Raw genomic sequence first — 26,949 nt, 5'->3', positions numbered from 1 at the left:
GAATGCTGGTTGCAAGAGTGGGGTTATTTCGTGAAACTTCAATGAGCTATAAAGTTTAGGATAAATGTTTTACAGAAAGATTACACAAAAATTTAAAAATCCGGCGGCGTGCAGTGGCTCACGCCTGTAATCTCAGCACTTTGGGAGGCCGAGGCGGACGGATCACGAGTTCAGGAGGTCCAGACCATCCTGTCTAACACGGTGAAACCCCGTCTCTACTAAAAGTACAAAAAATTAGCCGTGCGTGGTGGCGGGCGCCTGTAGTCCCAGCTACTAGGGAGGCTGAGGCAGGAGAATGGCATGAACCCGGGAACCGGCGCTTGCAGTGAGCCGAGATCTCACCACCGCACTACAGCCTGGGCGACAGAGCCAGGCTCCATCTCAAAAAACAAACAAAACAAAACAACGACAACAACCCACAACACTGATCACAGGAAAGCTACATATAAGAAAGAACTGGAAGCCTTATGTGAGGAAAGATTAACAGAAAGCTCCAAGTTTTCCAGAGAAAGAGTGGGAAGCAGGTTAAGAGAATTAGAGTTGGGATAGGAAATGAAGACAACCAATAAATAAAACACTGTGCCCAGGAAAGAAACTATAGTTGAAATACAAATAATACATTACTGTGATTAATCTAGTTCAGTTCCAGACAAGTTGGATAGAGGGAGAAGGTTAAGAGGCTATTTTTTTCTTAAGTTAATTGGGGTTTATTCCAAAAATAAAAAGTTGATTTAACAACTGATAATCACTTTATATATTTTACCATATTGGCAGAACAAAGAGAAGAAAAATATAATAATTTCAACAGACACAGAAAAACATTTGATAAAATTCGTCATCCTTTTACGATGATAATTTATTTGAATTAAAAAGAAAAAGGGAGATTCCTCAATCTAATAAGAAGTATCTAAAATTAGCCTAGAGCAAACATCGCACTTAGTGGTAAACAATGAATGATTTTCCATTGACATCTAGAATGAGACAAAAGGCCCATTACCCTCATTTTTATCTTATATTGTGCGAGAGTGTCTCATTAACTGTTAGATTTGTTTTCTTCATGGGCTGGGATAAGGTAACATTAGATCTAAGAATCTATCTGAAATTTATCAGCAGGAAATGCTTGAGGGGATGGATACTCTAGACTTCAGGATGTGCTTATTTTACATTGCATGCCTATACCAAAACATCGCATGTACCCCCTAAATGTACACTACTATGTACCCACAAAAATGTTTAAAAATAAAAATAAATTTAAAAAGAGGAGTAAAGATTAAAATTCAGATTTAAATTGAATATTAAAAGTCAAAAAATAAAAATGAATAAATAAAATATATCAGCAGGGAAGGAGGGCCCAACATGGTACTGACAGTGAAAACGAAATTATACCAGCCAAGTGTCATATAGCTTATTACTGGGCTTTCTGTTCTCCCGATCTACAGTGCGCTGGGATGGATGGAGACAGACTGGAAACCCAAAAGACCCATGCAAAATGGAGTCATCCAGTTTCCAGTTGCCTTACCTGTCTAACCATTTTCACTACAGTGTTCAAGGGTTTAACCTTTCTATTGCTGCAGCAAAGGCTAGTCTCAAATTCTACAGTGAGAACTATCTATGTGCTGTACAGCAGATCTCTTAGAAGTTGAGGAAGAAATAAGGTTCAGAGGCTGGGCGTGTTGGCTCAAGCATGTAATCCCAGCAATTTGTGAGGCCAAAGCGGGTGGATCACTTGAGGTCAGGAATTTGAGACTAGCCTGGCCAACACAGTGAAACCTTGTCTCTCCTAAAAATACAAAACTTAGCTTGTCCTGGTGGCATGCCTGTAATCCCAACTACATTGGAGGCTGAGGCAGGAGAATCACTTGAACCTGGGAAGCGGAGGTTGCAGTGAGCCAAGATCCGCCACTGGCCTCCAGCCTGGGAAACAGAGTGAGAGTCCATCTCAAAAAAAAATTTTTTTTAATAAAAAGAGAGAAAGAGAGAGATAAGGTTCAGTTAAATTTGTTGGTGCCATGCGGAACACTTGGCCTGCCCAAAATTTATTAATAGATTCGCTTCTGGATATGAGTAGCAATGATTTTCATAATTCCTGATATCCCTGTTCCCTTAGCTATTAAAGGTATTTTTAAAATGTTAATTGTTTTATTCATTTCATCTGTCACAGTTAAGACTTCCTCACTGATACAGAAAACAAGTGTCTTAACTGGTGCAATCAAATATATCCTTGTACTTATTCCGATGTCCTTCAAGACAGTTGGAGTTTTTCTTTGTCACAATTTAACATATCATTTCTCTAGTCTATTTTTCCTACACAGAACTGAAGAACAACTACTGTAATGGAAACTCCACAAAAATTTGACATGTTGATAGCTTTCCTGTGGTCAAACAGAATTATGTAAAATTGTATATCTGCCCTCTTTCAATATCAGTTTACAGTTAGCAGGTGTTCTTAATGCTTTGAGAATGTGATGGCAAACAAAACACAAAATGTGGTTTTACCAGTTCTTCACAGTATACCTTAATTTGAAATAAAATATTCAAGGCAGTTATTTGTTGTTCAGATATGTTTAGTAACATAAGAAGCATGAAGGATTTAAGTAAATAGGTATTTAATTTCTGAAGTGATAGAATTTCTGAACCTAGATTATTATTCTATAAAGGTGAGAAGTTGGGAACTTGCTGTTTTACAAAGTCTTTTTCACATTTATCTAATTTTTTATGGCTTCCTTTGAGAAGGAAGGTTTAGTACATACCAGAAACCATTTATTTTTGGCAGATTTTTTTGGCTACTTTCCATTTACAGAGCCCCATGGTAATGTAACTAGGGTTTTATCATTGCAGGCTTCCTAAGTAGTTTGGTGTAAATAATATTTAATATAAGTATGATTCTTTATAATTGATATGGAATAGTCACACATGATGCCATATGATCCTCCTAACGAGTATACTGAAATTTTTAACCCTATTTTAAAGAAGAGAAAGCGCTGTGACTCAAAAATTCCAGCTACTTGTCTAAGATCACAGTTAGCAAGTGGAATCAGAACCTGAAGCCACATGCATTTTTCAGGACCCTTCACCTTCTTACTTTTTGTATGTCTCTTATTTAAGGTGTATAGATTGTTAACTCATTCAGTAACTATAATAATCACTATCCAATGCGTACCCAGCTAGTGACAATTATCATAGAACACATTTTAAATGTCTTGAAACATACTCATGTGAATCATATACCTACATTAAAAGAAAAATGTGGTTTGAAGGCATATAAAATTTGAAAGCCAGGGAAAAAAAAAAAGGAAATCTGGTTACATTATGCCTTAAAGCAACTTTAAAAACACAGAATTATAAAATTTTAATTACCTCATCTTCAAAAATAAACTGAAATTTTATTTACCTTGCATATGTTTTTTATGTGGTATATTTAATATCTTTCCTCTAGACAAATTCTATGAAAAAGTTGGAAAGTTTTTGATAAAAATTATTGCAAGAGTTTTGCAATATCAAGAGGGGAAAAAAGACACACACAAATACCACTTGTGAAAGATGAGAGTAAGATCAAGTGAGTTGATGAACATTCTTGTGTGTATGGCTTGCCACAGGTCTTTGTACTTGTTCTTACCTACTCCTAAAAGGCTTTCTTCACTTCTCTCAGGTCTTTGGCCTGATGTCATTCTTTTATTTGATACTTTCTCTGCCTGCTCTATTTAAATATGCAACCTCACTCTAAGAACTATCTGTTCTTCTTACTTTATTACATCGCATATATGACAGGCTAACATCCACATATTTCATATATTTATTTTATTTATGGGTTGTCTCTTCTCATTAGAATGTAAGTTCCATGAGATAGAGTAGATAATTTGGTCTGTTTTGCTTATTGTTGTATTCCTACCACTTAGCCAAGTTGTAGAAATTAGGTTGGCATTCAACAAATACTTTTTTTACACAAAGAAAACGAGAGAGAATGAACTAAGAAAAGTAAAAATGGAAGGCAGGCAGGCAGGAAGGCAGGCAGGCAGGAAGGAAGGAACGAAGAAAGGAACGAAGGAAGGAAAGAAGGAAAAAAGGAAGGACCAAGGGGAGTGAGGGAGAAAGAAAGGAAAGTCAAAAGGTATGTAAAAAGTCTTTCATATTACCTCTGTAAGAAAGTACCAGTGGTAGCATCATCTTTTAATTCCTGCTATTAATTAGTGTCCCAAGTACTAAGAGATCTGGAGGCAAAACCATTCAAGAGAGAAGGAAATAAAAATATAAAGGTAGGCTCATAAAAGTCAGGGAAAATAAGTAATATAAACAACCAATCAGGACTGGCCTTGATGGTTAATATTATTGTGCTTGATTCTCATAAGGAATGCTTCATGAAAGGAAATGTGAGGCTGGCCACAGGATAGAGAGAAGTTAATTTGAGAGATGGTGCCCAAGTACCCGGAGAAATGTAAAGACAGATAGTGAGAACTAGAGTAGAGTGTAAACTCTGGTTTTCTATTGCCTGATTCTATGCTTTTCAAAGCTTTCTGTAGACAAAGAAAATAATGAAGGACAAAAGAGGGACAGTAAGTCATGCATCACCTCGAAAATATTTGCCAGGGTATTTTTGAGTAGTGTTATAATGTATCCTAATACAGGCACTTTCATTTATATTTTGAAATTGATTTATGCATTGAAAAGCTATTACCTAAATAGACACAAACTTGTTTGCATTAAGAGATAATAGCATACATATTAAATCCACCACTTCATTTTTAAGGATTTGTTCAAAGAGAATAATCAGGGAGTTGTTTGTACAGAGATATTAGAAGTCCATTATCTTAAGCTCAGCATATGCAGTGGAATGGAAATCTTTTGCCGTACAACAATAAGCACAAACAAGGGATGTGGAGTCATTAAAAAGAGAAAATTTTAGACTTACCTAAAATTTTGCTATAGTATGAATTCCATTCTCCCCAGTAGGACTGAAATATATAGTCTTGCAGTAAATAAGATATGATATTTTTAATCCTTTCACCAAAAGTCATCTGGTCAGTGAGCTCTGACAAGGCTGCCGGTACATAGGAGACCGGTGCTGGGATTTTCCCACAGTGTCTCTCCACTGTTGATGCTGGAGAGAACCTCAATGTGTACACAAATGGAATTCCTAATTTCAGAGCAATGAGATCACCACAGATTGTTACTGGGTCTGCTACTAACACATCAAAACCACCTTTCTGAAGTCTGGCCATTAACTTGGGGTTGTTTAGTATACCATCACAGATTTGTTTATTAATTTGAAAGAAAGTGTCTAGAAGGTTTCCTAGTTCTTTGTAGAAAGCCCATATTGTGAGAGGAGTTGGTCTCTGGTCAATCCACAGCATTATCATATGCTCAATTAAGGAATCTATATTGCTCTTCTTGTAGGAAACAGGTATCACTTCAAAATTCACAGGAGAATCAGGATTGGAATTGATGAATAGAGTTGCTGATGAAGCCAGTACAGTCACATTGTGATTTCTTTGAATCAACTCTTCTAGAATAATCTTAATATTTAACCAATGGCTACCATCTGTAGGCCAAATTAACACATTCCCACTTAGAACAATTTCAGTCAGAGTCAAGTTAAAAACCAGCATCTGGACAAACTTCTTAGTCATGGTGAAATCCATTATGGAAACCATCCTACTGTAGGTCCTTCAAGATGTAAAAAAACAAAACAAACAAAAAAACTTCAAAGTACATTTAGGTCAATTTTTAAATAAAATAATATTTAATGCGATGGTTACATTCAGTCATGGGTCAACTGATCTTTAGATTAAAATATAATATAATTCAAATTCCTATATGCACTAACATAATTATTTCAATAACAGAAATAAAATCTGTTTTTTTTTTAGAAAAAAGGAGGCAGGGGTGTTATAAACCTACAATCTGTATATTCTGGGATAATAACTATGATTTATGAAATACATCTTTAATATAATACATTTTTCACAAAATTGATTAAACAACTTTCTCTCAGAGGAAGTTTGCTCAAACATTTCAAGGTGTTTTAGATTATATGGATTACAGAGTAAAATACTATGCATTTGGTACAGAATAGCTTTCTTCTCCATAAAGCCAATTGATCATTGTCTCCTATGCCTTTGTTACAGGGAATTTATCAGTTTCTTCCATATGACATAAATGAAGAATATATGGCCTGGTACTCCAAAGAAGCACAGACTTTGTTATTTAGAGAAGTTAGGTAGACACTGGAGTTCAACAGACTCAGATTCAAATATTGTCCTTTTATAAGATTTCTGACCTCAGGGAATTATCGAGTCCCTCCCATTCTAAGTTTTCTCAAAGAAAAATGAGAGGTAATGACATTAATTTGTTGTATTACTTTGTAGATTAACAATAGTATCTGTAAAGCTACTTTTCCATCTTCTTGGTACAGAGCAAGGGTTTAGTAATGTTAGAGGTTTAATAAATTTGTCTAAAGATTGATTAGGAAATCCATGGGCCACCTACACAATGACTGGCTAGACTTGGATATAGCAGTATCAGATATGAATATAGTGTTGCAATTCTTAGTGAATTCCAAACTGAACAGTAGCAATTACATAAGAATGCTGTTTTGAAATTGTTAAAGGCCACCATTAAAAAGAGAAATAAGAACAAATAAAGTGATTAAAAGGATAAAAATCCAAAATTAAGATTAGAAAATAAGTGATGTATTTTAAATTTATACTCAGTTGCCCTTAAATTTTGTAATTTCAGGCCCTTGAATAACAAAAGAACCAGGAAGGCAGAGAACAGGAAAGACAAGAGAGAGAAGTGATGGTTTTAGAATTTTTGCATTTATGTCCTTTCAAGAGTAAACCTCAATTTGAATATAGTGGCAGTACCTTAAAAATTAATTAGATTTTGAAACAAGACAGCCAGAGAAGAGTGTAAATAATCTTAATGATCTTCAAAATAAGCCCAGGAAAAGGGGATTAAAAATCTTCATAAAGAAATCTGTTGCTGTCAAACTTTCAATAAAAAGTAAAGAAAACATAACATTATAGAAAACATGAAAGTCTACCTAGAAAATACTTAGATTTGTTCAAATATTGAGTTACATGTGAGGAAAATATAATAATTAATTAGGGATTACTCACAAATGTAGCTACAATGGCACATAAAAGCTTATCAAAATATGCTTCAAAATCTCAATACATATGGATATCCCTAAATTACCGAGAGTAAGGGGAAAATGATTTTAGTCAGCTTCCACTTTTAAGTAATGTCTACAGGGCAATAAAATATTTATCTAATTTAGTGAAGAACAATAAAATGTATATAATGCTTTTAATTTGAATTGATTATCCTTAAAACAACATTTTATTTAGTAAAATGTATATAATGCCATTAGCCTGAATTAATAATCCTCAAAACAACATTCTGGTATGAAAATATTTTTCCACTAAAGACGTGCCCTTGCCTGAAAGTCTTCTCTTCCTAAGGGCTCCCAGAACATTGCACCTGATGGCTAGGACTCAACTCTGCTAGCTCTTTTTTCATTGTCTCCCCAAGGCCAGAAAAGCCTGGAAACCAGCTTTTATACTGTTTTGGGTATGAGTGATTCAGTTTTATTTGAGTTTCTTGATTTTTATTTACCTAATTCTCTAAAAGCTTAAATTTAGATGTACTTTTAGTTTTGCTTTGTTTTGCTAAACAGAAACTGAGTATATTCTAGCACTTTGCTTTTTACCTCAGAGTGGAGTCTAATATCAAATGATTCACCACTTTCTGAATTGTAACTAGGCAAGTTACTTAGCCTCCTCATTTACCAAACGATGAGAACAATGACACCTATTTCCTATAGTTTTGGGTATGGTGTGACACAATGCAGGTAAATTATTCAGAACAGCACCTGGGCTCCATAAGTGATAGCTACCCATGATGTTTTAGGGAGATAATCTTATTTTTTAAATGATCAAATAAATCAGATCTCATTAACTTGACCCTTCTCTACTCTTTCTCTCCTCCTACAGTGACAGACTGGAGAATCTAGGGTTTGGTGCAGAATTTCTCAAACACTGAAAGTTTCCCCACAAGGCAGTCCCACCTGTGGTCTTTCGGCAGACTACAAGTGACAGGTTATTAACAATGCAAAGAGTACCAAAGTTTACAAATTACTTATGTTAAGAAATATAGGCATATAAAACTCAAGATTATATCCACACAAATAATAACTTCCATATTTCCTTTTGTTCTAATATCCTTTCATGAGTGGGAGCAAAAAAGATAGAGTGATCACTATCTCCAAGAATTTCCAATGTCCCAATGTCAATGACATCTCCAATGTAATGCCTGTGACTATCATTCAGCTTATGGGTCATTGCAGAAAAGGGAATGATACTAGAGGGTTTTTCAAAGAGTCTAACCAATCAAGATTAATCAAACAGAAATTATGTAAATTAAAACAGAAGAAGAACAACGGAAAAAAGGAAGGAGAGAAGAAAGCAAAGGAATAATTAGTAAGAAAGAGAAAAAGAAAAAAAAAGAAGACTTAAGTAGAAATGTATTATTCTACAGGAAAAGATTCCAGTGCATTTTTTCTTCTTTAAAATTACTGCTGAAAATCAAGAATCATGGAAGTATATACATTTCATGTTTCATTTCTAGCATGTTATTTTATATTAATTACTCATGCTCAGGGAGTCCAGAGTTCATGCAAAGATCTAGATACTATGATCATTCTTTTTGAAAATCTAGATTTCTTATTTAATAGACTTGCAAAAAAGTCTGTTATTATACATGGCATTCATCTTAGAGATTACTCACCTAATTATTCATACATAATGTTGTGTATTTTTACATGTTATATACCTCTAATATAGAGAGATTTTTCACCAAAAAAAACCTTGCTTTTACAGTGGTCAAAGGGTAAAGTGCTGTTGGTAACAACATGCAATGCTTATGGATTATAAGTATTTTTAGTGACAAAAAATGTTACATTTTTCTCCCCTTAAAGTGTGCCCCAGTTTTGGTGGTTTTTTTTTTTTTTTTTAATAAAAGCGAAAATGAAATTTACCTGGTTCCATTTTTAAAAATGCATAAAAATTCAAAAATTTTTTCAATGTATACATTAGAAACTGTGGGACTCGTTACTTCCTTTCAGTTAGAAGTGGCTTATAAAGCTCTCTTAACGCCAAAAACATATCCCTAGACAACCCTCCCCAGACAACAGAATCACATAATGACCTACCCCTTAATGAATAGTAAGTTACCTAGTGATACAATGGCCGAATTATATTCATTCAACAAATCAAACATAGGCAAGAAATAGAATAGCACATTTCAAAAGCTAAACACATTGAAAAGAAGAAAAGTGTCCAAGAAAAATTTAACCTAAAATATTCTGAACAGTTGATAGATTTGCACCTGAAATTTAAAAAAAAGAAAAAACAATTTCTAGAATTAGGAAATATGACCTCGAAGCTTTGATATGAGATTTTCATTTGAATACTATTTTCTCATCATTTTAACATGTTTGATATTTCCAAGTCTCAATATTCTTTTCTGTGTTACAACTGCAATAGTTCAAGGATTGAGAGAAAATATACATAAATCACTTATCACAGTGGCTAGTGCATAGAAAGATACTAATATATACTGCTCTCATTATTATGATATCCATCAGTTTGAGCTAAATGCCCATGATCTGAAATAAAATGAGTAATTTTACATTATAAATATCCAATTTCTACCAATTATCAGAGATTAAGGACTCACTCTGAGCTTCTTATTGCATTCAACAGCAGAGAAGTAAATTTAGAGACTTGTTCTATTTATTTACTCAGGTGAGACTGTTCGAGGTCTGAGTGGATATAAATTTGTTACAATGATTTGATTAAAAAATTTTAAGTAAATGTGGAACATCAATTCAAATTACGAATTGGAAAGGAGTTATTTTTACAAGTCAGTTCCATTTATCATTCTCCTTTCTCACTCTACATCCACAAAGTCTTGCACAGAAATAAGTTACTCTATCATGTCAATACTTCTTACCTGGTCTTTTAAATACGACTGTTCATGTTCCTGGCATCAGTAAGAATATTGTGTTTTAATAAAGACAAACTTAAGTAGTCATTCTAAGTCAAAAGAGGGTAATTTGATCAGAAACATGATATATCAAAATCAGAGGATAAGAACATCTTTAGAAATCTGCATTATGTTCCTCTGAACAAATTGTTAAGAAAGATTAGCCTCATGTATTAAGACTGAAAGAATAGTGTGCTTCTATTACCAGTATTAACTTACTGGCAAAATAAAATGGAACATGTGATTCTGAGACTGCCAGCCTAGTTAAAGTAAACTGTCAGATAACTTTGCAAATAAAGAGATTAGTAATCATGAGAATTAGAATTCCAAGGTTGATGATGAGCAGTTGACAAAACTGAAGCGGTAGGATTGAAAATACAAACATAAATTATGACCAAGAGACTGTCTATGTACATTCCACTCTTACCTGAACGGAGATGCTGCACTTACTCTGATGTCCCTTTTAGTTTACCACATTCTTGAGGATGTGAAGGAGATTTTGCCATCTTGACAGTTTCATTGCTTCACAAAACTTCAATTTTTTTCTCCTCTCTCTTTTAAGATCTAGTTTCAGCCATAAGATGTTTCCCATTCACTTTTATCTCTATAGGACACTTGAAGGTTCATCTATAATCATCGTAGCAAGGTTTGTATTCTCTGAATAATAGAATAACTAGCTTTTCTTTTACTTTCCAAGAGATAAAGATCTGTTTTTGAATTTTAGACCAATCCTAGGCCACACCCAGAGGAGATGATGACTTTTGCAATCGGTGTTAATTACAACTGGCTTACCAGCTTTTGATAATAATCATTCACATGGCTGTAGTATCTCACATCTTCATTCACATACTAACCTATGCATATTTATTTTGATTGATATAGATCAACTTTACAGTTATTTTAGAACAGAGGTCTGTAGAAAAGAAGCTAACGTGTCAGTAAGTATCACTACACAGAAATCTCACTTTCTTCTTTTGCCAACATTCATGCAACCCACTGTTTTACCTAGTACACTTTGTCATCTTTAAATTATTTTTAATAGCATGTAGGCTGTTCATTCATTAGCTAGTAACCATCTCTAGGCCTTACAAGCTCTGCTTAGCAAACATTACAGTCTCTGCAGTCTGTGGATTATTACTTTGTTATCAATAAATGAATGCACATAAATTAATATGCCAGTGTTACTAATGAGAAGCTACAGCCTCAGAACTTAATAACAGCTAGGAAGAGTAAGGAGAGGGAGGATGAAGAGAGGTTGATTAATGGGTACAAATAGACAGTTGAGCCCAGTCTTTGATAGACCAGTAGGGTGACTACAGTTAGCAATCTGTTGTACATTTCAAAATTGCTAGATGATAATTTGAATGTTCCTATTATCAAGAAAAGATGGATATTTAAGGTTACAGATATTCCAATTATCCTCAATTGATCTTTACATATCATATGTATCAAAATAACACATGTACCCCCAAAATATGTGCATCTATTACTTATCAATAAGATAAAAAATCTTAGAGAAATATAACTTATCAAATTTGGAAAACATTCCTCCTCTATCTGACTATCATTGGGTTTATGTCTGCATTTGTAAGGTTTAGCAAGAAAGCAACGTAAACATTAAATATATAATACTTAACCCTACATACAAAGTATCAGCTGCAACTGTGTATTGTGAAATAATTTTACCCGCCTGTGAAGAAAATCATGTTTAGAATATGTAAATGCATTGCTTGAGTTCAAATCTTTTGATTGTTGACAATTTCAGAAATATGTTATGTATGAAAGCAGAAAAATAGCAGGTAACCTGCATGTAATAAGATAGCAGAAAACATAGAAACTAGATTACCATAAGAGAGATAAAATTACATAAGTGTCATCTTTATTTAGATGACACTTAAATCTCTAACCCATGAAATTACCTCTGAGATCTCACCCCATATATCCAGCTGCTTACTGGATTTTGCTAAATATTCCCCAAAGTATCACATACACAACATGTCCAAAATTCAATACAGAATTAATTTTTATTCTCCCATATTCACTGTCATGGCTGATTGGGCCACACCATTCTAAATCCTTTCAGATGTAAATTTAGTCCTTTTAGTAGCCCTGTCAGAGATGACATAAATGAGGTTCAGGTGCAAGGAGACTGAATTACTTTTCAAAGCCACAGACTGCTATGTGGATGTTGTCTGTAAGCTCCTGCTCTCCTAATTGTGTTGCTATGTAGTCTCATACTGCACTATTTTCCTCCATTTATCAGCCACTTGTGTAGGGCAGGCTCTTAGCATATCTTTCCTAGAGTGATAACTTAGTCTAGTCTCACACCTCTCAACTCTACTGCCACATCTGTCCAAGTGTTTTACATAAAATGAAAATCAGGTCATAATATTTCCCTTTAGATGGTTCTCAATTGCTTATTAGATTAAGATGTTTTCAGAATGATGTACAGGAGACTGACTTTGAAATATTCATTGAATTAATTCACTCATTCTTGTGGTTCCAACGTCATTAGCATCTTCCCCCATGCCTCCCTACCTTACACTTGAACCTTCAGCAATACTAAATTATCAGAAATATCCATCGCCCCTGGGCTGTTTTGTCTTCAACTTCAAGCATGCTTTTTCCTTCCCTGTTCTTACCTTGCAGGAAAACTCACATTCAGTATTTTAAAGTATCCTTATGCACCACCTGAACTCCGAAGTTTTCAGAATAACACACTTTGTCAACATAATACCTAACTCCTCTACATTTTGTATTTGGTACATATTTCCATATTTATGTAATTCACATAATAAATATTCCTTTTAATGTCTCATTTATTTGTTTGTGAAATCCTTGAACAGATGGATTTATTTTAGTCTTCCTATCTAAAAGAGTGCTCAGTAAAGAGTAAGAAATCTATAATTAATGAAGAATAAATGGTAAAATTCAAAAGCAAAAAAATAGACAAAGCCTGTTTGATTTTTAGACAAAGATGTGCATAAATATATCAACATAATCAATATAGGCTTTTTGATGCTAGTACCATGGATTACATTTTTACTTATCAGGTAAACACCGTATCACACTTAAGCAAGTTAAATAAGCTTAGCATGGATAAATCATCTAGATCAATGGTTTTAGTTCACATCTTACAATTAAAGGTGATAAAGCCTTAATGTATTTCCTTTATGAGCCTTAATATTTATTAAATGATGATCAGAGATTATCAACATATATGTATGTTCTTAAACATGCATAATAATGTCAGTATTAATAATAGGCTTCTGGAAAGTTTGACATTTTCTGGCTTTCTCCACACATCCCTGCAGTTTCTAGGCAATTTCTATTTTGAGCATAATATCTACATGAGATAGAGTCTGACTTTTAGACTAAAGTATTTGTCACTATATTTTATCCATAAAAGAACTGAATTGATATCTTTAAGTCCATGCAATTAGAAAACAACACATTGTGCTTCTGAAGTACAATGTCTTTTATCTTCTTTTGTGCTATCAAGTGATAGTAATACATAGTATATCAATACTTGGAATTAAAAAAGAGTAGACATAGAGAAATAAAGAAGGTGCTCCACAAAGTTCTGTTTTTTCAAATTCAAGTAATAGAAACAAAATTTGTTACATACCTAAAGCTTTACTATAGTATGAATCCCATGATTTCCAAAGAGTTTCAAACATGTAGTCCTGTAGGTGGTAGGAGATGAAATTTCTTATTCTGTCAGTGAAAGACATTTGGTCGGTGAGTTCTGATAAAACAGCAGGAACATAGGAAGGTGGGTATGGTACCTTCCCACAGTGCTTTTCCACTGTTGAGGCTGGAGAAAACCTCAAAGAGTAGATAAATGGAATTCCAAGTTTTAGAGCTACTATATCGCCACAAGGAAATAGTGGATCTGACACCAAGACTTCAAACTTGCTTTTCTTTAGCTTTTCCATCAGCTGTTGGTCTTTAAGAACACCATCACAGATCTGCTGAGATACTATGTGGAAGTCCTTGATTACTATGGCCATCTTCTGATAGAATCTCCAAATGGTTGAAGGAGATGGTCTATTTTCCAGCCATGTCAAAACGAAGTCGTTCATTACTCCCTCTATTCTTTCTTTGCCAAAGGGCACCTTATATATTTCAAATGTCAGAGATGAGTTAGAGGTTGGCGTGATGAAAAGTGCACCCGAGGCAACTAGGACAGTCACATTATGCTCTTTTTTAATGAGCTCATCTATAATTACCTTAACATTTAGCCAATGACTACCTTCCATTGGCCAAATCAAAACATTCCCACCAAGAGTGGTTCCTATGAGACTTATCTGAAGGGAGAACAGGAGCAGCTTGTTTAACATGATGTGGCTTGATGCAGAAGATTTGATGAGATGTGAAGCAAATGTTTTTCTCTGCTTTTAAAGGAAAAAGAAAAGGAAAGACAAAAGGATTTCTCAGTTTTGAGGCAAACCATTAATACCCTTAAAACACTTCTCTCTACAAAGTGATACTAGTCATAGTAGCTCCATATTTTAGGGTATTTACAGATGTATGGGTAATGTGTCTTACTTCTCAACCTGTTGCTTTAATTTTAATGTTTTAGTTATGATTCCTGCTGTCTAATCCTCCTTTTGAACTTAATCCTCCAATCTTTTTTTGTGTGTTTCATAATTGTTAAATTTTTACAATTAAATTAGATAAAAGCTTCTGTATATCTCAACTCTACATTCATGTCTAGATATTGAAACCTCAGTTAGTACCAAAACTCATTCAGAAATTTAAAGTTGTTGATGCTGTCAGTTTTAAAATTTTTAATGCATTAATATAATTTCATTTGTCACAATTAGACATTATAATAATAGTTATAATATATAACATTATGTCAAATAATATTTATAAATATATATTACTATATTTATAAATTCATATATTTATAAATTCAAGTAATACTTATAAATAATATGTATAACACATATAGTATATAACCACTTTAGTAACATGTTTACAAAAATAGTTTATGTTAATCACCAAGTAAATATTATAAATAAATGAATAAAATAAAATATGTGCAAGAGATTATAGGTTATGTTACTAGTGAATAGGAGCTATTTAAAGAGAATTACTAAGTCAAGCATACATCTACCAAAAGTGCTGCTCAAAAGCTATCTAACCTGCATGAAAAACAGCTACTTGACATCTAGACTCACCCTTCAATGATTGCTAGCGTTTATTAAGTCTTCGTTGTATGTCAGACGTTATGCAAACTCTTTAACACGTTAATTTCATTTCTTGCTTATTTTAAAAAAGATCCAATTATGGATCTTTTATAATTATTCCCACATCAAAGAAAAAGAAACCACTGCCCAAAGAGATTGAATAACTTGCCATGTTCCTAAAGCAAAATAAGAAAATATTACTTATTGGGTACAATGGAAATACAGTGTACACTACTTGGGTGATGGCTACACTAAAAGCTCAGATTTCACCACTACACAGTGTACCCAGACAGCACAACTGCACTTGAACCCCTAAAATAAGAATAAATAAAAGATGGGAACTAATGGTAGCAGTCTTAAGGATCTCTAACTCCCACAGCCTATTGTATTAACCACTGGGATAGACTGCCCCATCAAAATGTATCATGTCCCCTTACCAACTAAGGAATCCACATGAATAGCAGCCTTCTAAAAGCAAGATAACACAATACAAAATTGTGTAACACACATTGGATAATATCGGATCAAGTAATTTAAGTAAAGCAATCTCTGTGAAAATATTATGTCTGTATGCATGTGCCTGTGAATAAGCAGAGTGATCTTTTTTGTGTTAATAAATCTTCTGAAATTATAAATGCTATATTCTTAGTGATATCATAAAATAGTCTCTTCTAAGCTCTCTCATCACCAAAGATAATCTGTATGAAAACATCAACTGCTTCATTCAAACAATTACTTTTATAAAGTACTGTTCAAAGTTTAACAGAGTGATCATAAAATTCCTTGAATGTATTTCCATTCTAGGCTCTCTGCAGAAGATGTTATGGTGTGCACAAAATTTTTGCCTTCCTGGTGTCGGCCTGGTTCATAGTGACTTGGCAAGAAACTTTAAAATAATTGTCATGATTCACTAGGATGTCATGATTCACTGATGTTATTTTCTTCATTTTATTTATTGGCTGGGAATCAGATTCAGTTTTAGATAAGTAAATATGGCATTTTATTCAAGTACTGTTGAGAAAGGAGAAATCAAGAAACCAGTTAGGCAGATAGTTAGAACAAGGTCCTTTGGTAAAATTCTTTCTAACAAAAGGGCAGCCTGAAGCTGCACAATCTTCAAGCACAGATAAAGAGGCAAGGTAGACCATAAAAGACCCTTGTCTTTTGTAACCAGCAAAAGACATACACATATACACACTGTGGGCTTCAGTGAGCATGTTCCTTTTCTTTTTTGTTCCTATCCTCTTCAGATAAGAGAACTTACACAGGGAAGCTTGCCTAAGACATGCCTGCATGTGCACAGATAAGATTAGTTACACAGAACCAGACATGTCTGCAATGGAAAATTCCATCTCCTGATACATGCACAGTAAGGAAACAGGATAATATGGAATAACTCAGGGCCTGCATGCACACAAGAGGGAGTGGGTGGAGTTGTGAGAAATTCGCACCTTTGCAAATAAAAAACACTCCACCCCATTGGCTTGCTTATAAAAGTCTTTGCATTCAACTGAGAAATGGCAATCCTCTCGGTCCCCCTCTCTGCTGTGGAGAACTTTCCCCTTTCACTTACTAGACTTTCACTCCAACCTCACCCTTGATGTCCATGCACCTTAATTTTCTTGATCCTAAGACAAAGACCTCTGGGTAATACCTCAGACAGGGAGACTGCTCCAGTGACCTTAAGCTGCTTCACTATGTGTTTATTGGGTACCTATTATTCACACACAGCAGTACCTACTAGGTAGAAGAGGAAGCCAAGAGATCTTTCTCATATTACTTTTATAGTCTATCAGTGAAAGATAAGAAAAATGCATACATATCTGTGACAAAAATCATTGTAATACATTATAGTAAGCAAGATATTATAATTTAGATTTTAGAATAAACTAGGCCAAAGAATCCTAGCTTAACATTATGCTGTTTAACATTTATTAGACCAAATTTTCTCATATATAAAATGAAAATTAAAAACAACTTGGGTTTGAGAATATAAATAAAATAAAATAAACATATTTGTTAATATACTAAAAATGAATATACAATAAATACCATAAATTATGTAATAATACAACATATAAGAAAACTATATATTTAAATAGATACAATTGTATTTATTAAGCCTCAAGTATATTACCTGGAGTAAAGGTGATGTTTAAAATGTATTATCTTTTTCTTGTAATCCCTTCTCTTCTCTTCCCTAGAGAAATTAACAAGGGCCTTCATATGAAATGACATAGGTATAGTGTTTTCAGAGATCCATAGAGATTACTTACAGCTTTTTGGGGGGATTAAGGGTAGGGTGGAGGATAGAAAAGTCTTCATGAAAGGTATGATATTTGATACTTGTGTTGAAGTACAAGGTACCTGGATGTGCATGACAAGCAGTGTGCACAAAAGCAATTGGTGTTATGCCACTGATGAACTTTAGTGTTTTCAAATGTTTTCTATTTTAATTTTTGTGGACTACATAATAGATGCATAAATGCATGTGATACATGTGATGTGCTAATACAGCATAAATAGCCAGAAATATGATCACTATTAAAAAATTTCTCACACTAGTCAGGTTAAATTTTAGATTGATTTGTGTTTTCAAATTTAATAGAAGACTAAATGAAGTTATATTGACAACAAAAGGCATAAAGAGGTGGTTAAATAGAAAGATTTTGCCTAAAATGTGTGTCTGAATTTGTGTTTGTAATTATTCTGATCTTAAAATCACTGAAAAGCTAATCTGCCCTTGCCAGAAAAATGTTGAAAGAAATACATTGTATCCCTGTATCAAAACATCACAAATATGTCATAAAATATACATATATATATATATACTATGCACACATAAAAATTAAAAATAAAAATAAACTAAGTGTAATATGATTACAGTATTTGTGAACGCTCATGAGTTCGGAGAAAAAAACTAACATATTTCAGAAGAAGTTAGCATACTCAAATATTTTCATCTTAGATAATGATAATAAAATATATACTTTGCTTAACTGTGTTACAGGTAATTAGATAGGCATTAGGAATGTCAGGTGACAGTTTGATGATTATCACACTGCCTCTCTAAAAATGAGAATTTTGCAGCCAGTGCCTGGGAGAGACAAGCTCGCTATGATCCACAGCTGTTAACATTAAAGCATTAATTGAATGTAGATGCCAGAGAGGAGCGACTTCCTGGGCACGTGCATTAAGAGGCAAAATGTTGAAGTGCGATCATCCAGGGACACTTTACCAAAAAATGGAAGAAAGCCTCAGATGAGCATATATACAGCTTCCTAAACAGACTGTACATGCTCACTTCCCAAGGGTAAGAAGGACACTGTACATGTGGGCAGCCGACCCTAAAGGAAGAATCATGGAAAAGAGGCGAGCCTATAAAGTCCTAGGATCAAGGTTAAACGGGGCACTTCAGGTGCCCACTTGAGTCCCTTCCAAGACTCGTGTCAGTCTCATCTTCTCTTCCTTATGCCCCTCAGTCAAATTCTTTCTTCTGAGGAGGCAAGAATTGAAGGTGCTGCAGACATGTAAAGATTCGCCACTGATAACTCACATGCCTTCTACTGGTTAACAGTTGCACCCAAAAGGAGTAAGCATGTCATTAATATTAACACAATTGGTTATTACTTGGTTATTACTTTTATAGCAGTATTTTCTTTAGAAAAACTTTATGTCTTTTTTTCTTTCTTTCTTTTTTTTTTTTTTTGAGACAAAGTTTCACTCCTGTTGTCCAAGCTGGAGTGCAAGGGCATGATCTCGGCTCACTGCAACCTCCGCCTCCCGGGTTCGAGCTATTCTCCTGCCTCAGCCTCCTGAGTAGCTGGGATTACAGGAGACCACCATCATGCCTAGCTAATTTTTGTATATGTAGTAGAGACAGGTTTCACCTGGTCTTGAACTTCTGACCGCAGGTGATCCACCTCCCAAAGTGCTGGGATTACAGGCGTGAGCCACCGTGCCCGGCCATCGTTTTTCTTTTTTTAATAAATAAAATTAATTTGGCATAAAACTTACTTGATGTATAGCATAAAACTTATATTTAAAGTAGATTTTAAAATAAATATTTAAAAATCTATTAATATTAAGAAAATAAAATTCCCACTGAGGATGACATCTTACATCCGGTTATTCACGTGTTGTCTTTTTTTTTTTATTATTGATCTGATGTCTCTTTTATTTATAACAATGTTAAATGCAATTGTCTTGTACCTTGAGTTAAGTATTACACATTAAAGTAAAACAAGTTGTAAACTTGGGTTTTTGTGATGTAGGAAATGGTTTCCATCTGTGTTTTGGTCCTCTGATTTCACATATAACAACCTAGTACTTTATTAGTTTAAAAAGAAACTGAGGTTGTTCAAAGTTTAAGCAATTCATCCTCTCTGAACACACATTGCTATTCCCATCCCACTCCCAATGCACAGGGCCGCAACACCACAACTTCCTCCCGTTCTCTTCAGTGTGTGTAACAGGGTCACAAGAATTCGACAGCCAGATGCTCCAAGAGGGTGGCCCACGGCTATAGCCCCTCTTTCAATGTTGACCTTCTCTGGGTTTCATCCAAGTTCTTTAACTATGACAACAGAGAGGGCTGCAAAGGCTTCATTGATTCCAAATATATCAACATCCTCCAGTGACCAACCTGCTTTTGTACCAGCTTGCTTTGTGGCTGGAATTGATCCTATTCCCATAATGGAAGGCTCCACATCCACTTGGGACCAGGAAACTATCCGTGCTAAAGGTGTAAGCCCATGTTTATCAGCTTCTGACTTCTTCATAAGAACCACAGCTGCAGCACCATCATTTATTCCTGAAGCATTGGCTGGGGTGATGGTTCCCGTTCCATTGGTAAGAAAGTAAGGCTTTAGCTTGGACATGGCTTCTATGTTGCTCCCATGGTGAGGAAACTCATCTGTTTTAACTTCAATAAGACCTTTTCTAGATGACACCAAAACTGGTACAATCTCTTTGTCAAAATGGTCAGCTTTCTGTGTATTATCTGTCCTATTCTGGGACAGACTGCAACTTCGTCCTGATCTTCTCTAATCACTTGCCATTTTTTGGCTACGTTTTCAGCTGTAATACCCATATGACAGTTGTAAAATGCATCTGTAAGACCATCACAGAGTATACTGTCAGTCAGCAGCATCTCACCTATCTTTATTCCTGTTCTCAAGTGAGCCAAGTGAGGAGCCTTGCTCATATTTTCCATGCCTCCTACAACCACAGTGCTGGAGTCTCCTATCCCTATTGACTGGGGTGCAAGGCACACAGCTTTTAGACCTGACCAACAGATCATCTGGCAGCTCCATGCTGGAACAGAGTAGGGAATTCCTGCACTCACACTGGCTTGTCTAACAGGATTCTGCCCACAGCCTGCTGCCAAAACATGTCCAAAGATGACTTCACACACATCTTCAGGAACCACAGTGGCCCTCTTCAAGACTTCTTTGATGACAGTGGAGCCCAGGTTCTGGACAGGAACAGTAGCTAAGGAACCATTGAAGGAACCTATGAGGGTTCGCGCAGCCGAGACAATGACCACAGGATCTGAGCCTGCATTCATCCTGCTCACGAACGCTTCTCCTGCCGCTGTCTGCCCTGCCCTGCCTGCAAGTTAGGCAAGGCTCCTCCTCGCAGCCCACAGGTCGCCCCCTCATGTGTTGTCTTAAAGACCACAGTGGTCGCTTGTCTACATTATCCTTGTCTTCACCATATGTCAGTATAAAGTTTCTTATTTGTTACTTTATGTGTCATCTAATGAAGGATCAAACAACTCTCCACTGGTAGGAACAAGAGGCATGAGAAGAACCCCTAAAGAGGACTGTGAGTTCACACTTAGACAAAACTCTCAACTTACTGCTCTTTCCATACAGTTCCCTCAATATCTGCAAAAATAGTTTGAAGTATAAAATCTGGGAGAAAAATCCCTCAAATTATAAATTAGAACTAATAACGCTTTCATGGGTAAGCAATGAAACAAACCAAAAGCTAAACCAACCTTTCAATGATTGATATTTCTTTAAGAAGAAAATGGAAAATAAATTTAAATATACATTTTATATTGATTATCATGAAGTTTTCTAGTTTCTTACCTGAAGTTTCCTGAAGGAACTTTAACAGCACTCATTTGACATTAAGGAAGAAGCTGAATGTAAATAAATCCTAGGTGAATAAGAATAATATAATCAGTAATACGATCTTAAATGGAATAAAGATTACGTAAAGTCGTTTATACTTAACGTTTTCCACCCACTACACTGTGAAGCAGATTAACCTTTTGTCAAAGGTGTAACCTTCTGTTGGTTCCCTAGCAACTATGTGCGCTGAATTTTGCATTTACTCTCATGATCTCTGCCCCCACCCCCACTAACCAAGTATGTCAGGATATATCTAAAATAAGATTGACAATAATTAGTAATCTTGAGATTGTTATGAATAAGTATGAGCATTTAATGTCCCTCAAACGCATGAAACAATTATGTTTATTATTATTATGAAAAGAAATTTAAGAAAATTAAAGTCTTTATTTTTATTTATTTATATATTTATTTTCCTGATTCATGATGATGAAAGTGGGTGGTTTAATTGATCTTTGCCATAAAGAAGATAGTAATGTAGATCATGAAATAACTTTTTTAGAATTGCACACCTTCATTATGCACCATCCTTGGGGAAGAAAATTACTGCTCTTTCTTTGTGCAAATATTTTGAAGTAGCAAAAAATAACTTAGTATTTTTTTGGCATAGTGTCCTAAATATGTCATATTTAGTAACAACTAATTACTGAGATAGAACGTCACCATTTGTTGTTTTTGCTGATAAACAAACTTATGGAAATGTGGAAATAAATTTCATACAGTTAATAAGTATGGCACGGTCCCGCAGAGACACACTTTGTATGATAACATTAAAGAGGAAATAAAGGAGAACAGTGGAAGCCCCACACAAGTCTTTAAGTTCAAATTAGCTTGGATTGCATGCATCTGACTACAAATATTCATCAGTTTATGGAGTGCAAGTTCAATCTTGATAAAAGAGAAGTAATGTGTGTACTTCATATAATGATTTCTCCATTTTGAATAGCTAAAATAATTAACTTCTCAGCTAAATAAAATGAGTCTTCATGCAAATATTTCAACATGAGCCCTCAAATGGAAACTTTTCTGAGTCTTTTCACTTATAGTAATATATCTTTTGCCTTCACACTTGTAACACAGCATGTGTGTTAATTTTTTTGATTACCATAGTTTTCACTCCAATCTGTTTGATCATACTCTATTTATTGTCTTTTTATAATCCCAATCACAAACACACACACACACGCATGCACACACAAACACACACACATTCCTTTTAAGCCAAATAATTGATAGCTATTTAAAAAAATTCTGTTTGGTTCTCTGTACTGTAAAATTCATATCAAATATATTAACTGTAATATAAAAGTTTTTTTTTTGTTTGCTTGTCCAAGATTTTTACTTGCTACAAGTGGTTAAATTTCTATCTAAGACAGAATGAGAAAAGCCAGTAACTGAAAATATTGAACAGCATGATTCCCAACTTGACAAAAGAGAGACTCAAAATAAGAAAAATTTGTAATGAACACTGGACACAGTAGGCCTGAAGACTTCCTATGATTCCAATACATTTCTAGGTGTAAAAGATCACTGTTATTCTACTTACCCTCCCATGAAGACTGACAGGTAAAGACCTGACTAACTCTGTAACAAGAAAATAGTTTAAATTGGTGAAGCTTTTCTTGGAAATGACTCATTTTACTCAATTCAATGACAGCAATTTTCACCACTTATAATTAATGAGAAATACTGGATAAACTGTTATCAATTTCAAGGTTAGCCAATAAACTTCTTTGTAAAACAGCAATATTTCATACCATGTATGCCAATAATTTGTATCAATGTTTAAAAAGTATTTCGAAAAATTCATGTCAAATATTTTCTTTTCATTTTAATTTCTGAGTTATTTTTCCTATGTGTATCAGTTGTTTATTGCTGCAAAAAAAGTTCCTTCAAATTTAATAGCTTCAACCAACAATCATTTTATTTGCTACCAATTTTTTGGGTGAGAAGTTTGTGCTGGGCTCAGTTGGACAGTTCTACTGATTTCCCTGTATACACCTCATGCAGCAAAAGTCATCCTGGGGACTCTATGTGATGGCTAATTTTTGTACCAACTTGGCTGGATCATAGTGCCCAGATATTTGGTCAAACATCATTCTAAATATTTCTGTCTAGGTGTTTTGGGAATGAGAGAATATTTTACTGGATTATTTTTCACAATGTGGGTGGGCCTCATCCAGTTGGTAGAAGGCCTTAATAGACAATAATTGGCATCACACCTAAGTAAGAAGTAATTCTGCCAGCAGACTGCTGTTGGATTCAAATTGCAACTCTTCCCTAAGTCTCAAGCCTGCTGGTCTACCTTGCAGATTTTGGACTTATCAAGCTTCCACAATTGTATGAAGCATTTCCTTAAAATAAATGTACGTATCTCTCTCTCTCTCTACATACATACACACACACACACACAGTCACACACACACATCCTGTTGGTTCTCTTTCTCTGGAGAACCCTAATGCACTCCACTTAGATTGTCTAAGGTGGCTTCACTTGAGTTTTGGATGTAGACTCTTGCCCTCACTCTCTTGAAACAATGTTCTTAGACTCTCATGTAAAGAAACTCCATCTAGCTGCACCCTGGCATTGTCCCAAAAAAGTGAGGATAATACTTACAAGGTTTCTTAAGGATTACACCTTGAAGTCATAGTTTACTTCTGTAGAGTTCTATTAGATCAAACAAGTGACCTGGCCAAGCCTAGGGTCATAGTGGGAGAATTTTGAAGGCCATATGGCAAACAGCCTACAACACAATACATTCTTAAATGGCTTCTCAGATTTTACATTCTTGTGAATGATTCTCTTCTTGTGATTAATTTTATACTTGTTACTTCAATATAAATTTTTATTTCATTTCATTTTCAGATTTTTTTGTAATTTCACATTTATGGTGCACTCACAATGTTCCATGTGCTATTCTGAGAATTCTATGTACATGAATTCTTACAACAACTTTTTGAGGTAGGTAATATTATTTTTTCCCATTTTCAGATGAAAATGCTAAGGCATGGAAAGCTTATGTAACTTGCCCAGTATCACTCAGAAACTTAATGTCACAAGCATTACTTAAATGTATACGATCTGACTACAGAGTATGCATGCTTAGTCATAGTGTTATTAAAAGATCATTTGTGATGACTGAGGCATCATGGCAGATGGGAAGCAGGACTAGATTGCAGTTCCAGACATAGCAGGAGACAGAGGCTTGCACTGTGAATTTTAGCTCAAGATCTACTGCAAGAGCAAACCAGTAATCCTGAGAGGACCCACAGATCCTATGATGGAAGCAGACTGTTTCTTCAGGTCCCAGGAGACACCATAAATACTGTGGCTGTCCCAACTGCAGAAATTGTAAAGGGAGACCCTTCTCTTCTGAACACACACCTTCACTAGAGAATCTGAATGTCTGCTTGTCAGGGAAGTTTTTGACTTTACCTGGAGCTGAGTCAAGTTAGAGAGCTGAGTCAAGCGAAATACAGTGGCAGGAGAAATAGCAGAAAGGCCCTGGGAGCTCGCTGGGTCCCCCAAGCAGCCCGTACCTGCCTGGCACCACAGGGATCCACTAGGAGGTTGACCAGAGAAGTAGGGGGTAAATACCACAGGCAGAAGGAATTCTCTACCTGAACTTTGTAACAATTTGAATGGGACGTGAAGCCTCCTGGCAAGTACTTGGAAGAGGGCATGAATCCAGCATGCAGACTTCACAGACGGGCGGCAAAACTAAAGCCCTTTCCTTTGGCAGCTGGGAGGTGGAAAGCCTCAGGCAAGTTTTCAAGTGGATCTCACCCTCCACCTGGAAACAGACTCCAAGTTGTTGAGGGGGACATGGTGGAAGTTAGACTGGCCCTTCAGTTTGCATGAGAGCTGAGTAAGGCCTGTGACTGCTGGCTTTCCCTCACTTACCTGACAACCTGCATGACTCAGCAGAGGCAGCCATATCCTCCCAGTGTGTCTGGAATTGGTAGGTTCTTGGTCTGGCTGACTTCAAGAATGAAGCTGCCGACCCTCACAGTGAGTATTATAGTTCTTAAGGATGGTGTGTCCAGAGTTTGTTCCTTCTGATGTTCAGATGTGTCCGGAGTTTCTTCCTTCTGGTGGGTTCGTGGTCTCACTGACTTAAGGAGTGAAGCTGCAGACGTTCAGGGTGCGTGTTACAGCTCTTAAACGCCCCGCATCTGGAGTTGTTCATTCCTTATGGTGGGTTCATTCATGGCCTCGCTGGCTTCAGGAGTGAAGCTACAGACCTTTGCATTGAGTGTTACAGCTCTTAAAGGTCGTAAGGATCCAAAGAGTGAGCAGCAGCAAGATTTATTGTGAAGTGCAAAAGAACAAAGCTTCCACAGTGTGGAAGGAGACCCAAGCAGGTTGACACTGCTGGCTTGAGTGGCCTGCTTTCATTCCCTTATTTGGCCCCACCCACATCCTGTTGATTGGTCCATTTTACAGAGAGTTGATGGGTCCATTTTACAGAGAGCTGATTGGTTCATTTTGACAGAGCGCTGATTGGTGCATTTCCAAACCTTTAGCTAGGCACAGAGTGCTGATTGGTGTGTTTACAAACCTTTAGCTAGACAGAAAAGTTCTCCAGGTCCCCACCCAACCCAGAAGACCATCCAGCTTCACCTCTCAATGGCATTCACTGTGGGACTTTGCAGCACCTAGCCTGGGCACTCCAGCAGCCCAGAGAAAGCCTGTGCCCCCGATCAAGCCCCACAGGCACGGAACTGCTGTGCTGAGTGTGGGGCCCACCAAGCCCATGCCCATCCAGACCCTGCACCGCCCACGATCACCGGCAGCCCTGCTCCTGCCCATGCCTCTCCCTCCACACCTCCCTGTAAGCAGAGGGAGCTGGCTCCAGCCTTTTCCAGCCCCAGAAAGGGGTGCCCACAGCACAGCAGAGGGCTGAAGGGCTCTTCCAGGGCAGCCAGAGCAGACACCAAGGCCAAGGAGGCACCAAGAGCAAGGGAAGGCTGCTAGCACGTTGTCACCTCTTTACTAGGTACACAACTCCAGTGACCTGGGAGTCTCACTCCCATCTCCAAAAGCAGTCACAGCAAGACCTGCCCAAGGATACTCTGAGCTCACACAGGCCTATATCACCCCATCTGATGGGCCTTCCCTATCCACCCTGGTAGAAGAAAACAAAGGACATTTAACCTTGGGAGTTCTGGGGTCCCATCCACTGTGGGTATCTCTCCACACTACTACAGCTGTGCTTTCTGGAAAGTGCCATCTCCTGGCAGGAGGCCAAGCAGCACAAAAATAGATAATTAAACCACCAAAGCTAGGACCCTCACAGAGTCCATTGCACCTTCTGCCACCTCCAATGGAACAGGCGCTGGTATCCACAGCTGAGAAACTCATAGATGGTTCACATCACAGGATTCTGTGCAGACAACCCCCAGTACCAGCCCAGAGCTGGGTAGACTCACTGGGTGGCTAGACCCAGAAGAGAGACAACAATCATTGCAATTGGGCTCACATGAAGTCACATCTACAGGAAAAGGGGGAGAGTACTACATCATGAGATCACCCCATAGGACAAAAAAAAAAAAAATCTGAA

The 26,949-nt window shown here is 36.1% G+C and overlaps 1 protein-coding gene and 1 pseudogene across 7 annotated transcripts in view; both read right to left on the bottom strand.

The window, feature by feature from the left end:
- The window catches only part of LOC117085533 (UDP-glucuronosyltransferase 2A1), a 62,340-nt gene extending 36,446 nt beyond the window's left edge, over positions 1-25,894 (bottom strand). The window contains exons 1-4 of one of the 6 annotated variants that reach the window (XM_033214529.1): positions 25,290-25,894; positions 21,341-21,410; positions 13,673-14,441; positions 4,907-5,536 (exon numbers count right to left, since the gene is read on the bottom strand). In XM_033214529.1, coding sequence (XP_033070420.1) covers positions 4,907-5,536; positions 13,673-14,387 — 1,345 coding nt within the window. In that variant the 5' untranslated portion in view covers positions 14,388-14,441; positions 21,341-21,410; positions 25,290-25,894. Of the gene's footprint in view, positions 1-4,906; positions 5,662-10,471; positions 10,696-13,672; positions 14,442-21,340; positions 21,411-25,289 lie in introns of those variants that run through there. The other 5 variants (XM_033214526.1, XM_033214527.1, XM_033214524.1 and 2 more) reach the window with 5 other exon arrangements.
- On the bottom strand, positions 19,398-20,811 carry LOC117085534 (annotated as a pseudogene). Its single transcript, XR_004437990.1, has one exon. The product of XR_004437990.1 is annotated as an acetyl-CoA acetyltransferase, cytosolic-like (transcript).
- Positions 25,895-26,949: the final 1,055 nt, after the last annotated feature.

Source organism: Trachypithecus francoisi, unplaced genomic scaffold (assembly GCF_009764315.1).
Source record: "Trachypithecus francoisi isolate TF-2019V2 unplaced genomic scaffold, Tfra_2.0 Lachesis_group1, whole genome shotgun sequence".
NCBI classification, from domain to species: Eukaryota; Metazoa; Chordata; class Mammalia; order Primates; family Cercopithecidae; genus Trachypithecus; species Trachypithecus francoisi.
Note: the sequence above shows the minus strand (reverse complement) of the source record. Positions and strands in the feature narration are given on the sequence as shown.